This window comes from Haliotis asinina, chromosome 7 (assembly GCF_037392515.1).
Source record: "Haliotis asinina isolate JCU_RB_2024 chromosome 7, JCU_Hal_asi_v2, whole genome shotgun sequence".
Classification (NCBI taxonomy): Eukaryota; Metazoa; Mollusca; class Gastropoda; order Lepetellida; family Haliotidae; genus Haliotis; species Haliotis asinina.
The window spans coordinates 38,040,386-38,057,182 of NC_090286.1; the positions used below are offsets into that span (position 1 = coordinate 38,040,386).

The following is a 16,797-nucleotide window of genomic DNA, read 5'->3' on the forward strand; positions in this document are numbered from 1 at the left end:
ATGTATAATACCATGATATCACTAACCGAATTTTCATATCGGTAATCATTAATTTTCCTATCGACGATATTAATAAGTATCGATCATTTTAGCCCGGCCTACTTAAAATATTAAAGCTGTAAACCGAATGCAGTTGGTCAACATTTACTGTATATTAGTGCTTTTTATAAACTAAAATATCTTTTCATTTTGTGAATTAATAAAGTAAGTATTATAGTTCATTTGTGGTACCGCTAAAATATATGTAGACAGTTGCACTATCAATTCCTAGAGCAGTTTATACAGTTAATAGTCTGAAACTAACTGTAGCCATAATCTAATCTATCTTATATCTATTTTCATATGGGAATATTACCAACCTTCCCCGAGGTTCACGAATATCCCTAACCCAAATATAAGCAATGACGAACATATTGTACAGTAAGCGGTGGTTATAACGGTTTCGTGTATCCTGAGTCTCTCTGCAATCATGGCAATGCGTTTCAAGTTTTGACGAGCGAGAATGTGTGTGTGTGTGTGTGTGTGTGTGTGTGTGTGTGTGTGTGTGAGTGCATGCGTGCGTGCGTGTACTTCTGCAGAATCGATATAGCAGAAAATGCACTTTTTGATCAGACAAAACTTTAATGTCTAATAGAATTGTGTTGATTAGAGATTTGATATGTGTAAATCAACTAACGGTCAATGTAATTATCTTTTTGTTCTTGACATCACTAAGTCCGCTCCTTTCCATTAATCAGTGAAGTCTGTGACACATGAGTGTCGTGAGAGGCCTGCAATCATCGACGAACACAAGTGAAATTTGCCTCTAGAAACCAATATTGCACCTGGACAATGGAGAGTTCTTGAGATAACGCACCTGGTATGAGATTATTGTAGGCTTAATGCCCTCGGAATCGGGCAGCTGTAGGCTCCAGTATCAACAACATGTAGGTAGAAACGTTATGCGCCACACTTCATTGTGGATAATATGGAGACAATATCTAGAGTCTTTACGAAACATTACAATAAAATTACTCAATCGAGGTTTATTGACATGAAACAATGGTGTAACTTATGTGGATTATTGTGGTATTTTAATTGCAGCGGTCATGGTTAACCAGGTGGTCCTGTAGCTACGAAAGCACTGGAACGCCAGGTACTTATAGGGCAGGACAACAGTGTTAAGGATCTAGACAGGTCAGAGTAATCATTTCAGGACTAATCTGTGAGCTACGTGTGAACGATTCACGTGTTCTTTTCACTGTTTGTCACGTATGAACTAGCCTCTGAAAAGTCCAACGTCATTCTTGTAGAAGAGCAGCATCTTTCTGCTCGGCTGCCCACAGGGGAAGACCTGTGACGGACCATATGCCAAAGAATGTCCGATAGACGTTCTGTTTGTTCAGGACAAACTGGTCATGGAAGACCGACCTCCTGGTGAAGAAACTCGACAAGAGCGCTATATCGTCCATGTACACAGGTACACAGGGAACTAACTTACAAACCTTCAGTTTTTTGCTATAACAGCCAACAGTCATCTAACAATGCACACTACCCTTGGAAGTCAAAGTCCAGCTAAGCCGTGTCCTGCACCAAGCCAGATGTTCGGGGATGTATGTCAGAAAGGACGTTTGACCTGTTCACGAGCTCGGCAAAAGGGTGTGAAATTAGTATATCCTGTGCATTTTGCAATTGCGAGTTAATTAAACTGTACTCCGGTCCAGATATCAATGTCTGCCCTAGATGTCTGATATGTAGCAAAAATAGTCACAGCAAACATGTCATTGATGACTAAATGATACAAAATAACGAGCATTTTGCAATGGTAGTAATATAAAAAAAATAATCAGAAAGATATTTGTCAGGTAAACCATGTTTTAGCAATTCCTACAAGTGTGTTTTGGAACAGTTTGTCGACTGGCTGTAACACTCTTTTGAGCTAAAGAAGGATGACATGGTAACAGTTTCATAGCGACAATCAGGAGCCGCCCAAAAGCTATTTCGAAAACCGAAAAAAGCACAGTCACAGACATTATGTAATCATGGGATTACTGAGACAATGTAACCTTAGGCATTTACTGATAACATGTCACATGGTATATGAAAGTAACACATTAAACTATGATTACAGGAACATACATTGATAACTGATTTCAGTTTGTTATAACCAACGATTTGTCATTTCGACTAACGGCCGTGACTACAGTTCGCTATATCGTTATAAGCCTGATCGTCATAAGAGTAGTGTTCTATGTGGAAAGACACACATGCCAGATGTTTCCATAGAGGGAACGAGATAACGTTATCTGGAAATGTCATGGCTTTGGTTTGAAAAGAGGACACCTGTTGACTGCTTCCATAGTCAGTAAAGGTATATGTGCACCAATGGACACTAGTCAGTAATGTTCTACTCAAAGGTCTTCTTAACTGAACGAAAGTATCTAGATCGGGTGACGGTTGATGTTGTAACTCCGCTACATTACGCACAGAAAACCTACATGAAACAGTAATTCATAGGCCGTAAATAAAGTTTGGCCTGTTATAAGCAGCGTGCTTGCCTTCCACCGCCAAGAACATGTGTAGTATTCATCATTCCATCTCATTCTCCAACCAAAGAACGGTAGTCGAATACCTTGATTGGATTTGCGGAAAATCCGTGTTTGTGTGTGTGTGTCTGTGTGTGTGTGTGTCTGTCTGTCTCTGTATGTATGTAAGTATGTATATATGTATGTATGTATGTATGTATGTATGTGTGTGTGTGTGTGTGTGTGTGTGTGTCTGTCTGTCTCTGTATGTATGTAAGTATGTATGTATGTATGTATGTATGTGTGTGTGTGTGTGTGTGTGTGTGTGTGTGTGTGTGTGTGTGTATGATTGCACATGACTGTATAAACAATTCAGTAAAAGCAGGATATGATTGAATTTTTTGTCAAGAGTGTTTTTTTCGGGACAAGTTCTGTAACGAATTCACGTAGAAATGCTTCGCACGAACGCAATATTTACAACATTCTCTGCTCCCATATTTAATGAAGTTAATTCGACCTGCCGTTTGTGCCATTCGACATCCCTTGTCATGCATATGTAGAGTAGATCCGGTCCAGTCAATGAAGCTGTCTTCGTTCACATTGCTCATAAAACGGATAATAATCTGAGTAACCTCCCTTGTTTCCCACAGAAGTTCTGCTGAAGGGAATGAATGAGTCAGTTAAGTTTTAAACCGCTTTTAGCAATATTCCAGCATTGTTACTGCGGGGGACACCAAACATGGGTTTCACACATTGAGCCCATGAGGGAATCGAACTCGGACCCGCGGCGTGACGAGCGAATGCTAGCAGGTTGTTCAGCTTGACCTGAGCTACTCTACATATGCATGACCCGGGAGGTCAGATGGCACAAACGGCTGGTCGAGTTAACTTCATTCAGTAGGGGAGAATGTTGTTATTGCTGCGTTCGTGCACCAGTTGCTGCAGCTGCTTGCTGACTAAAAACCCAAATGGGAAACATTAAACAGTCTGTAGCTTCTTGTTTAAAGCACGTTTGGAAATTGCTGACGATTTCTTGACACTGGGATATCAAACGGTGAGTTTGTCTTGGTTGTTCGAACATGCTGACAATCAGCTGACAAAAGCGCACCCCTTCACAATAATAGACCCAACCAGTTGTGGCACGGTCGCGCAATGCATTAGTATTCACTAGATCAGGTCAAGCTGAACAACCTGTAAATCAGCATGTGACCCCGCCGCCCTCTGAAGGGAATGAATATATCTGATAAAATACTAGCGTGAAAACCTAAGGATGAGAGCATAAAATCTGAAATGATATGTGAAACTGCAACCTCTCAGTACACGTATCCTTGTAAAAGAATCTTTTAAACTGACAACTGCTGTTCGATTGTGCTTTGCAAAGTGCCTTTATTCGGTTGCACAAAACATGAAGCGTTTTGAATGTAGCGGAGTATAAGCGTATTCCCTCATAGGTGAGGTTATATTGTTAACATACTCCTAGCTATACTTACAAACCTTCCACAGCCGCAACACCATTGGAGATATTGATATCTCCGAGCGTGAACACGATTAGGATCTAAAATGTGAATTTAGAAAAATTGCCATGTTCTAGTTGCAAAATATCGTTAATAGAAAGATGAATCAAAATGAAAGAAAATTACACATTAATGTTGTAACTAATGTTATCTGAATTTCATTGTGAGTATCCTGACAGACCAGTAAAGATTCGGGATATTGATCTTCAGTAATCCATGCTTGTCGTAAGAGGCGGATAATGGGATCAGGTGGTCAGGCTCGCTGACTTGGTTAATACATGTCATCGATATCGATTTCCAGTTGCGCAGATCGATGCTCATGTTGCTGACCAGTGAATTATCTGGTGCAGGTTCGATTATTTATAGACCGCCGCCATATAGCTGGAATATTACGGCGTAAAATTAAGCTCACTTACTAATCCTGATAAAGTTATGCTGAAGTCATAATACAGCACTTGGAGTCATTTATTTTGAATACGACAACTACACTCTGGGAGGCATGACCATTTAATTACCACAGTACTGATTCAGTACTGCACCAGTATTACGAGAGTATTTATTTACAAATAATGTAATACTTTAATATTGTTGGTATGAGCCTTATATACAAAGTCAACATCAAGTAGTGTCTAACTAAAGAACCCATGTATAAACTATATAGCCAGCTACTCATGTTTTTGTGTGTGCTAGTTTGCGTGCTTGCGTGAGTGGGTAACCCAGAAGATGCTATCTGCATTTTATTATACCAAAAACACCTGAGCCATTTCCAATAAAAAGAAAATGAACCGAACATACCTGAACTGTACCAAGCGTTGGAGACACAGCCCTCACAGTTCTTGATGATAAATATGGAGGTACTTTTACTTCCGAAAGGTTGTGAATGCGTCGTTGGTACAAATCAGACAGGTGACACGACACACAGCATGATGCACTACCGGTTAGAATGAGAAAAGTGTCCATTGAATTTCAACGTCTGTGTCTATTCAGACGCACATTAACAGTTTTTATTTACACAAAACACACCTCAAACGTTCATTCTCCGTGTCTGTTAATGTATTCACGGACTGATGCACAAGGCATGCACTACACTGTTCAGGTATTTGCTCTTTTTTCAAAACTGTCTGGTGACAATGATGGGACGGCGTTCCTGTGTCATACATCTATGAACACCTGTCAGTGTTCATGAACGTAGTCATGTCTGTTCCTTATGTTGGGGTAGCACCTTGATTCAAGATTATCTCCTGCAGTTACACTTAGAGTATGCCGTTAAATTCTGATATTTCGAAACGTTACTTGTATAAGGAAATATATCATACATTTGATAAATGTCTCGGACACTAACAGCGAGCTGAAACACTTATAAAGTTAGCAATTATTAGTTGTTCAATATTATGTACGAAAGACCACTTGAAGTCAGTGAGAGGCGAAGAAGTAAGAATTTGATCCGAAACTTTGTGTTACTCATAATAAGCATCCATAACTTTTTTACCGTTCATGTGTATCACTTCTAAATGTCGTTCAAAGACTTTCTAGTGAATGGTTTGCATTATGATCATAAACGTTTCTTTTATGCAGTAGATACGTGCAACATTCATTATGTGCCAGATAAGCACACTGTATCAGTAGCGGTAGTGTTGGTGCCCTGGGCGTACTTACCCAGGGGTACGTAAGTGAGAGAAAGAATTCGGTTTTACGCCACTTTCAGCACTTTCAGCTCTATCTTATCTTATCAGGCTTGCGACACACTGTGGTATGATAATTACTCTAAATTCGCTCTAATTCACACCAACATTCAACCAAACCGGTGGAGAGAAACCCCAGCTCACTAGAGCGATACGAGATCAACATATGTTGAGTGAGAGAAGAAGCGATAAGCGCACATCAAGTCATATTAGGAAATACAACGGATACAAGCAGGATTACAAATTTTAGAGAATAGTCACCCAAAACACGCAAACACCCACAAACACCCACATCCACACACCACCGCCCCCCCCAACTCCCCCTCCCCCCCACACACACAAACACACACACACACACTCTCTCTCGCTCTCTCTCTCTCTCTCTGACACACACACACAAACACGCGCGCGCATATGCGCGCGCACACACAGCAGATTATGTTTGGTCACTATGGGTGCAGATAATGTAGATGAACCATTAGTCCACGACACCACCTCAAACTTCTTATTTCAGTCAGCATTTAATAGGTTGAGAACTTGTGTTAATTTTAGAACGTACATCCTGTTTGTAGTTGTTCTACCCGAACTTCAGCGAGGTCAAGATGGCGGTGTTGTTCACTGTTGTTTGGATATCGTTTTTTGTGTCCCAGATCGGTCAGTGGTTATATATTTTATGTCACATACAATCATGTAACATATTATGAATTTCAGTGTTGCCTAACAGCTCATCTTCTTTCGTGATGAATGAAGAACAGTGGGAACTGTGTCCCCACTCACTTTCTGTTTTATAGCGTATGATATCCGGGTAGATCCCGAACTATATGCTCGTCATCAAAGGCTCTACCCACACGCACTCGGATGATCTGTCTACCGACGACAAGCGTATAAGCAAGTTTTTTGTCAATATTTATTAAATGAATATACCAGCTGAGAGGAATACAAACGTGTATCGTAAAATGAACACAGAAATGTTGCCTTGTACAATTTGTATTGTACAATAAACGTCTTTGTGGCATGATTATTTGTATTACGCTGAGAAAAAGGGGAGTCGATTCTACTGAGAAACATTTACTGTTTGTCTTGGCATGTGGATTTCATATATTTGAAAATTGTCATCACTTCATATCTGTCGACTGAATAAATATTAGTGTTAATAGACTCCCATTCAGTTAAGAATTGATTGTGGAGTTAAACCACAAATAACACGCCTAAACATGTCTTTGATATGTTAGCATATTTGATAGTATGTACAGTGAAAGGTGCACTGGGATTTGCACAAAGGAAATTCCTATTTTGAAAAGAGAGGTACGTGGTCTAGATACAGACAAGTTACTTAACCTCTATTTTTATGGAAGCCCGGGTGGGTGTGTGGCTGTACGGCTTGCGATTGTTGGATTGCGATTCCGACTCTGGGTTGGAATCAGCTCATGAAAAATGCTAGAATCTGTACACAAAAAGTGTAATCCCATTTATATTACCTCACACTTGAATGTCGCTTTCTAACTGGCTAAGCGCTGTTCTATTATTTTCAATGTACCCCTCTTACAGGTCATGTATTATTTTCAATGTACACCGCTGGGAATTCCGAACTCGTCTGGTGCTTTCTGGTAGTACTTTTTTTTATCTCGAGTAACATTCAATCACGCATCAAGCACGGACATTACCGATGTCTGAATATGTTTACCTTGCGTCGTCTGCAAAATGGTGATTCGCCTCGCATTCAAGGTGCTGCATACAGTTCAAAATTAAAATTCAGGTCTTTGGGCTTTGGGAACATAAACAAACCTCGAGGGTAGATGAACCCATGGCCCCATCGCGACCAGTGAACAACTTATAATGTCGCGTTTCGTCTGTTGCAGATGCATGTCCTAGTGGAATGTTTGGTCGTGACTGTGCTTATTCCTGCAACTGCCAAGAGGAAGTAGATTGTGAAAAAGGTTGTGAATGTGCTACAGGATGGGATGGGCCTACTTGTCAGCGAGGTATTGTTTCCATGATTTTCAGGAAAAGGTCAAGGGTAAATTGTGCTCAACGTAAATAAAAAGCTTTTGGGTGAGACAATTGTATTAGTGTACCAGTTTCACTTATGATCAGTGCAACTGTCGTGATGATGGAGATCATCAAAAAGTAAGCAGATACCTGTCACGTCACTTCTTGATTAAACGATGTCGAATTTAAAACTTTAAACGTCAAAATCTCAGACGTAGAATAGGACCTTGTACGTATATAAACAACATACATAGGACACATCATAATTTTTGTGAAAAGGCACAAAGAAAATATTAATAATGCAATGTTGAAAAATTGCTTTCAGTGTTTAGATTTGGACATGACTTTTGAAAAATTGTCCGTATCCTCCACTCTATAGCCTTTCGGAAACATCTTTTCCGCTATTTATGTTTAGTTGAGTTTTTCACCTGAACTCTGTTCACACAAATCGCCCTGTAAACGTATATGAATCTTTTTTGATATGATAGTAACACGGATGAACAGTATGTTATTGTTCCAAATCAAAGCACTTGTATTATGTCTTATTTGGAACATATTTACGGTGACGTTTTCTCAATAATTAATAACTTATATTCTAGATTGGATGGATGATATAACGTCAAAACGTAATGAACCGATGAAAAGCTCGCTAGTCCGTTATGATTACCTGCAAGACCACACGAGCATGAATGTTTTAGATATTTTATATTTGAAAGTATTACAGGCAACAGTGTTATCCCCGAACTTTCAATCCGCGAAGTTCCAGGGTTGGACTGGTATTCAGGAGCTCATGCTTGTTGTAGGAGTCGACAAACAGGATCTGGTGGTCAGGTTCACTGGCTTGGTTGACACATGTCATTGGTTCCCAGTTGCGACTCGATTATTTACAGACTGCGGCCATATAGATAGAATATTGCTGAGTGTGGTGTAAAAGTAAGCTAACTCACTCACTCACTTAAATTATGACTTAAACAGGATCTGTCACTGGGCTGAAATATGACAGGTTATCTTCAATCCTGGCAAGACTGAAGCTGTTTCATTTACTCGCAGAAGTCATTGAGTAGATCGATGATCGTGTAGCTGATCACTGGATTGTCTGGTCCGGAATCGATTATTTACAGACTGCCACCATGAAGCGAGAAAAGTAATGAAGAATGCGGTGCAAAACTATCCATACATATTTTCAGGTGAACCTTCTACAATGCTATTCTCGACACCATGTGTAATCTATCATGTCAGGTAACAAGGCCCTGCAGAGGAAGGTTCAAGCCAGCTCCGAACAACAGTGGAACCTGGGAGCCAAGGCTGCCGTGGATGGGGCTTTACACAATAGGTTTGTGACCAGATTAAACACGTCGGAACCAGGATGGGTGAAGATTAAACTTGATTCCGAAATGTATGCACCTACGGTCAAGGTCTTTCTGAACACAAAATGTACGTACAAAATGTATTTTTGTGAACTGCAAGGTGTGTGTTTGATGATTATTGTCTTTGTTTGCTATTTTAGTTCCATAAACTGGAGCTGGGATGTTATTTACAGACAAACACCGATGTGTCGATCTTTTTCGGTTGTCTCGACGTCTAGCACTCCGATCCACAAAACATGGACCCCAGTATCTACGTATACAATTTTGCTTTCATTTTGCGTTTGTGTCGAACCGAATATGATTCGAAGTAACTGCGTAAATCCCTACAACTACGACGAAACGGTGTTTGACTGTACTTGTATCGATGTTTTTACACATTGTTGCTTCGAACCGAATTATTTAATCGCCAGGCTGTTCGCAATAACTGACATTGTTAAGACAGTCTAAAATAACTTTCTGTGAATTAATGTAGATTTAAAGTGCACTATGATGTAACCGTAAACTCTAAACATGTCCTGCATCTCGAGATCTCGAATATCAAATTTCCATGGTCTGGTCCTTTCAAGATAAAAGACCTTCATTTCATCTTTAGCTCCATATAATCACATTGGACTTCAAGTCTATACTTCGGCAGTCGGTGACGAATTCCCGGGCAAGTTATGTTACACGTTGACGGATAACAACACAGATGTGCTTGAAGTAACCTGTCTCGGGGTGGCGCTGTTTGTTCGTGTGTATCTCAACACAATTAACAGCAACAATAAATACATCGTCCTGGATCTGTCAGAGGTACAAGTCATAGGCAAGTATGTCCTTATATTCATAATGCTCACTGAAGGAAGACTCCATGGTTATCAAGAAGAAAACAGGATGATACTATGTACGAGGCACGTTATTGTTCATTCACTAGCTTACGTCTCCGCATGTCATCTCACAAACCAAACAAAAGACGCTTTCGGTATGTTCTCTGTGGGTTTATTTACTGTCATGTAAATGCATAGTAAGTGTTAAAGTGTGCGAAAATAGGTGTTTTGTCTTTGATGATGCAAACTGCACAAAAAGAAAACAATATACATCATATAAGCTGTGAAACTACTGTCATGGCCAATATCCATTTGAGTGTTGTGTGTATTCCGTTTGTCAAGTTATGTTTTCGTTATTTGTGTGAACAATGTTCTCAGTGTGAGTCGTGTAGATATGACTAGCTACGAAATGCTCACCTCTCCCTACCCCCTGGGAAGATCCATGCCTGTCGTGACACTGACGGGGTTTAGTGTTCATGATACTGACATGAATGATAACGTCATGCTATCACGACCGCATGCATCAATTCTCGTCAGGGTGTATCTGTTTTAGGCAAGATCATTCACACATATATTTACAAGATCTTATAACTGAATGTGCTATTAAAGAACAAACACACTAAACCTTTCGCAGTTTTCTGACAATGTAAAGCTTTGTTCCTCTCCACAGGGTGCTCTCTTGGGACGTATGGAACTGATTGTACTGAATTTTGTTCGTGTAGCGGCCGTCCTTGCCACCCAACCACGGGTCATTGTCTACAAGAAGGTGAGTATAAATACGGCTGTATTGAACCATACATGCACACATTCTCACATGCTGAAAGTAAGTAAGGGCAACTGTATTGTGGTGGATAATTTGGTTTAATGTTTGGTTAAGATATTGCGTTACATTTATGACTGCAGCTGTCCATCTGGACGGACAAGGCCCTGGGCCAATATGCTAAACCTATCTAGGGATTTTCACAAATAATCCCTGAAATTGTCGGATGAATTGGCAGTTCCATACACAAAGGGGATAATGATTTTGGATAGAAGCGCTGTGGATAGTTTTGCCTTTATTACTACATATCCTCAGTGCGGTTGTTTCTGTTGCTGGAGTTGTTTTAAAACAGATTACCTTCTTTTCTACGAGCTAATACCACCAGTTAAATGATTCCAACACTTGTTTCACTAGTCATATCCATATTACTTGGAGTTCTACACAGCTTTATCTCAGCTGTCAAAATTTATGATTATGCCGACGGGATGGAGTTCTTTTGTATTCAATATCTTCTCTTCCAGGGATTATTTAGTGTGTATCAGGTCTTTGAATGGCATTTAGAAGTGATGCACATAAGGGAGAGAGTTTTCAATGGACGTCAACGTTTGTTATGAGGAACACATCGGTTCAGAGTTTATCGTTTCTCCATCTGTTGAATGGTGGTGAGATGTATAAACCAGACATATACTGCTTCCTCTCTCTCCATGCCCTGCTATCACCTGACTTACCATATAAAAATAAACATAAACGTCTTGAATAATCCATGTAATAATGACCACGTACCATCACGCACAGTACATCATAAGATCATAAGCCCTTTTATTATTAAATTACAGGTCTAGAATCAGAGTCGTCTTCCAGATCCCAATCGCCTGTAAAAGCAGGGTTCTGTGGAGGACTGATAGGATTTGGTTTAGCTGTGATGATGTATGCGCTTGTTTGGGTTTCCAAAAGGACAAGGTAAACTGTACTTACACTTATTTGTACCATACTCACTATAAGACTGCTTGTCAGATGTGTCAGTATATGCGAGGTATCTGACGGTTTATTCCTCAAACTTATAGCAAGGTGAATACATAAGAAAGCCATGAGTTACATGGAATTAATAACAATATGAAATACTGGGAGTCAACGTGAACTTTCTGGAGTGCACCAGGTGTTACTCGAGATCTATGATCAGAATAGTTTGTGTCACCCATACGTCGTATATCAAATACGTTACTGTACCGTAGTCTTTGTTATGTTGTAGGATTATTGTGCTTTGATGTGACTGAAATGCTTGCACCATATGTAACAGTGATTATGGTAGTCTCCATCCACGTCCTACCATATGCTTTGATACGACAGAAACACTGTTCAACACTGTGTCATATGCATCTCACGCTGCAGTTTCTATTGCTCACAGACTGTATCGGTTTTGGACACGTGCTGATGCTGTTCAACATGAAGATTATCATCTTCTGAACGGATTAGAGGAGGATGCAAGATACGTTGACAGCAATGAGTATGAGGATCTAAGACAGTTAGAATCACCGACGGAGATGAAGTCTCAAACAAGTCCTAAGGCTTTAGATTCGTAGATGGATAGAAGGAAGAGGTGACAAAGTAGTACATTCCCAATAATTTTAAACGAATAGTTGCTTTGCCTTTGCAAGTGTTTGCGACTTGTGCCGCCACTACGGGTAGGATAGGTTCACCCTTTTGCAAACGCCGTATGTCAAACCTTTCGCGGGAGTTATAATGTGTACACTTAATGTTTCTTATTCATATTCGTAAATGAATATAAGCTGTGGAGACAGAATATCAAGGTTACGCGACAATACGAGTTGCGAAGGCCTTGAGAGGCATTAGACATTAGTATGTCAGGTATTGCCACGGTGGCCTTGCACAGTACTACAGTTATCTCTACCACTGTAGCTATAATGACTATTATTACCGAAATATACTAAGACATAAAATACTTGCAGCATCATATATGTGTATAATATATGTTATAATCATGTTATTGATTGTATATACATTTACATCTCTGGCTTCCTGTAAATCTAACTGTCTCTTAATTAGCTGTATACCAGGCATCTCCTTATCCGCACTGTTTGTGTCAACTGGCCTTGCCTTATCCCAGTTACTGGTTTTATAAGTACTTGTATATCTGTCCCCGTTGATTGATTGTTTATACATGTAAATCTCTGGCTTCCTGTAAATATGGTCTGTATAAGATGCTTTCTCCACCTGCCTTTAATCATGACTTGAAGAAGGGACCCAGAAATGTTTTGTTATACAATAAATAAGAAGTTGCTTTGTATGTACTGGTATTATAAATATATGCTATGTTCTTCGAATGCGTTGTTTTCGAAACTTCAGATGATATCTCCTTTGAAGACGAGAAACATGCAAATTTGCAATTGCACTTTTTTATCATCTTGTGTGGTAACTACGAGATTATACCCAGGAACACATGTTCGTTCATTTATGTGCATAACTGGATCTTATACGTACGCCTCACTGGAGATTTGTTATCTTTTCACTGTTGCACCGTGTGACAGTCTTGGTGGTGCAACTTGAACCGAGAATATGATCTGTGCCCAAAGCAGTACGCGTATATTTACCGCAAAGTACCGTAGTTGGCCATAAGTGAGTTATCATTAGTGAAATTTCCATAGACTTCCATGTTACTTAACTGTTGCAAGAATAATTTTCATAAACTGAGATGTAAATTTATTTTGACAGTTAGCAAACGTCTTTGAAATCATCATTCTTCATCTACGTGTACATAATTTTCATTCACCTTTCCGTTGATTAGTTATCGGATGACACCTGATTGAGCACCATAAGCACAACTTTATTTTAATCTATCCCATAGACAGCCATGTTAAACCTGATTGGCACGTCTGATATATAATGTTTGAATAGTTGCAGTTTTCTTAATACTTATTGGAAAATGAATGGAAAATATGTGTATGTAGCTGATGTGATTTCTCAGCTCGAAGAGCTGGATCAAAACATCGAGCAACTGTATTTTGTTTATTACAAGGATATTCAAATACGTGATATTTATCAAAAGATAAAAGCAGACAATCTAACCATATGTACATATAAATAAACACTTCTTAGATATTGTGCTGTGTTTATGTTAGAAGGGGATAATGTTGAACTGTTCAGGCATATCGTCACTACACTGTATCAAGGGGGTGATTCTTCCTTATCAATATCTTTTTGTTTGTATTAAGTGCGCAGTGACCAAGATGAAAGAATGTTTCATCATGACTCCAGTAGCGGAAGGACAGGGGAAATCTCACAATTTTTGTACGAAACGACTTCATAATGGCATATAGTCTCTTTGGGTAAAGCCTGAAAAAAAATCAACCTCATCATTTTGAGTGACTAAGTTTGGTTTTACGCTGCTTTTAGCAATATTCCAGCGATATCACGCCGGGGGACACCAGAAAATAGGCCTCACACATTGTACCCATTTGGGGAATCGAACCAAGTCTTCGGCGTGACGAGCGAACGCTTTAACCACTAGGCTGCCCTACCGCCCCCTCATCATTTTGCAATCCTTTAATAGTTGCTCTTTAACTTGCAAACGGACATAACCGTATCAGCTTTCTTTGTTGCTGTATATCTTTACATACGTTACCTTCAGCATCTTACATTACCTTATCTATATATACTTCATCCTTCCTTAACCTGTCTTCACCACATCCGGAAAATCCGGGTTAGAACTGGTCTTCACTCACTCATGCTTGCTGTAAGAGATAACGAGATCGAGTGTTCTTGCTCGCTGACTTGGTTGATACGTGCCATCAGTTCCCAACTACGTAGATCGATGTTCATGCTTTTAAACACTGTCTGATCCAGGCTCAGTCGTATACAGGTCGCCGCCTGGAATATAGCTGGAATATTGCTGAGAGCGGCGTAAAACTAAACTCACTCACGCACTCACCACATCCTTGTAATTGTCAAAACAGAACGTTTATTTCAGGGGGACACTGCAGGGTGATTCATGCGTAGATAACTGGGATTTTCGGCGTGGCAAGCGAAGACTACATCTCTTAGGCTACGCATATCACTCTAGTCTATTCAGGATGATCATGAAGGGTTGCTGTTAAACACATAAAACATACTGTTTTCTTAACGTAATCTATTTTACCAATGTTTTTTTCTGGTGTATTAGAACACAAGAAGTATTAATGTAATTCATGGTTCACAAATGTAATACATGGATTAAAAGGAGTGAGTGAGTTTGGTTTTACGCCGCACTCCAGCTATATGGCGGAGTTCTGTAAATACTCCAGTGATCAAAATCATGATCATCGATCTAAAACAGTTGGGATACGATAACATATGTTAACCAAGTCAACGAAGCCATCAGTCGCCTAGCCCGCTGCGAACAGCCTTGGGTTAATGAAGATCACCCGGGTTAGAATTGGTCCTCTTGTCGTAAGAGGCTACTAACAGGATCGGGTAGTCAGCATCGCTGACTTGGTCGACACATCGTAACCCAGTTGCGTATATCGATGCTCGTGATCACTGGGTTGTATATTTACAGACAACTGGAAGGCTGGAATATTGCTGAGTGAGGCGTAAAAGTAAATTCACTCATTCCCTCACCAACTACTGAAGATCAATTCTAACACGGATCTTCACGGGTGGATTAAAATGAACGAGGGGTGAATTAATGCCTATAAACATGGAGTAAGAAATATCTAAAAAAATCCTGTTCATTCTTGATATTTAAGTACGTGGAAGCATCTAACCGCAACCTTAGTGCTTTGTCAGCTAAGCTGGAATCATTAAATCTTCGTCGTTTGATTAATTATCTAGATTTGATATCACAGGCTAGCCTTGCAACATTTACTTAATCTTCAGAGTCTAATGTTTTAATTTGCTTGCTTCCACTGTAAATATGTAACAGAGCAGAAATGTCTTGTCTATGCTCAGAATGAAATTATTTTTGATGTAAAGCAAAACAAAATTACGTTTATGAATGCTCCCGAAAAAGGTTAAGTGATTGATTGATTGAGTTTAGTTTTACGTCGCACTTAGCAATATTCCAGCTATATGGCGACGGTCTGTAAATAATCGAGTCTGGACCAGACAATCCAGTGATCAACAACATGAGCATCGATCTGCGCAATGGGGAACCGATGACATGTGTCAACCAAGTCAGCTAGTCTGACCACCCGATCCCGTTAGTCGCCTCTTACGACAAGCATAGTCACCTTTTATGGCAAGCATGGGTTGCTGAAGGCCTATTCTACCCCGGGACCTTCACGGGTCGAAAAAGGTTAAGCATGTCCTCATATGTTTTGTAGGCATATGTACTAACAATAAGGCATACGTACGAAATATATGATATACCCTGTCATAAGCCAGGACAGTACCAGTACACGTACTACATAAACTATTTTATAATTGTTGCACGCATGACACTAAAGTATATTCCCTTATGATGTATGTATGAGGTTAGATATTTTCGCAAACACCTCGTATCATCAGTATTTCATAGTTATCCGTAATGTCATACTCCCGAGTGGTACTGTAACAGAGTGTCCTGATTAAGAAATCTTTTCCCTTCGTGTTTTGATTCATACAGTAAAAGGAAACCCACAGAGTACTTTGTCAAAGACCAGTGTACATTATCACTATAGTGAGTCATTGCGTCTTTTAGTTATAACTTTTCAGTCATCATGACATGCAGGTTGATGTGGAAGAAAGTGATGCAGGTATCTACTACAAGCATTTGCTAACTTGAAGACAATCATGACCACTGGCATGGAGCTGACAAAACATGGAAACATAAATGTGAGCAAATCGTGATTCTAGTTATAAGTTGTTACCGTGCTCAAAAGATCCTATACAGCAAAACCCCTACCACCCAGGGGAACGCACTTTCAAATGATAAAAATGACATCAGCTAAGGTTTTCGTTAGGGACAGAATACATGAGTGGCCTAGTCATCTATCTTATCGCATTTCGGCATTCAGAGTTCCCTCCATTAGCAGCACCAGAAATCTGTGATTATCGTGGGTTCCAATTCCAGTTCGTCCTTGTGCTTCTGTATTTATCAGCAGCATGTTCTTGCTCATAAAAAAGCTCTAACAAAGCTACAAACATGGAAATAGCATCCTCCAAAGTCACGATGACGTCGCCAACGGTGCCAAACGTCACTCAT

General features: G+C 39.8%; 1 protein-coding gene across 1 annotated transcript; it reads left to right on the top strand.

Moving 5' to 3' along the window:
• The first annotated feature begins 6,138 nt into the window (after positions 1–6,138).
• LOC137291771 (platelet endothelial aggregation receptor 1-like) lies at positions 6,139–12,961 on the top strand. Its single transcript, XM_067823289.1, has 7 exons — positions 6,139–6,354; positions 7,560–7,682; positions 8,929–9,123; positions 9,649–9,858; positions 10,530–10,625; positions 11,456–11,579; positions 12,025–12,961. Exons 1-7 carry the CDS (start codon positions 6,303–6,305, stop codon positions 12,197–12,199), a joined length of 975 nt encoding a protein of 324 aa, XP_067679390.1. The 5' UTR covers positions 6,139–6,302; the 3' UTR covers positions 12,200–12,961.
• The last annotated feature ends 3,836 nt before the right edge of the window (positions 12,962–16,797 follow it).

Bases quoted from the DNA above. Each gene is read 5' to 3' on its own strand.
- LOC137291771 (XM_067823289.1), top strand. From the start codon at position 6,303: ATGGCGGTGTTGTTCACTGTTGTTTGGATATCGTTTTTTGTGTCCCAG. The intron at 7,683-8,928 runs GTATTGTTTCCA...CTATCATGTCAG, and splicing joins TGGGCCTACTTGTCAGCGAG to GTAACAAGGCCCTGCAGAGG. The intron at 11,580-12,024 runs GTAAACTGTACT...TATTGCTCACAG, and splicing joins TGGGTTTCCAAAAGGACAAG to ACTGTATCGGTTTTGGACAC.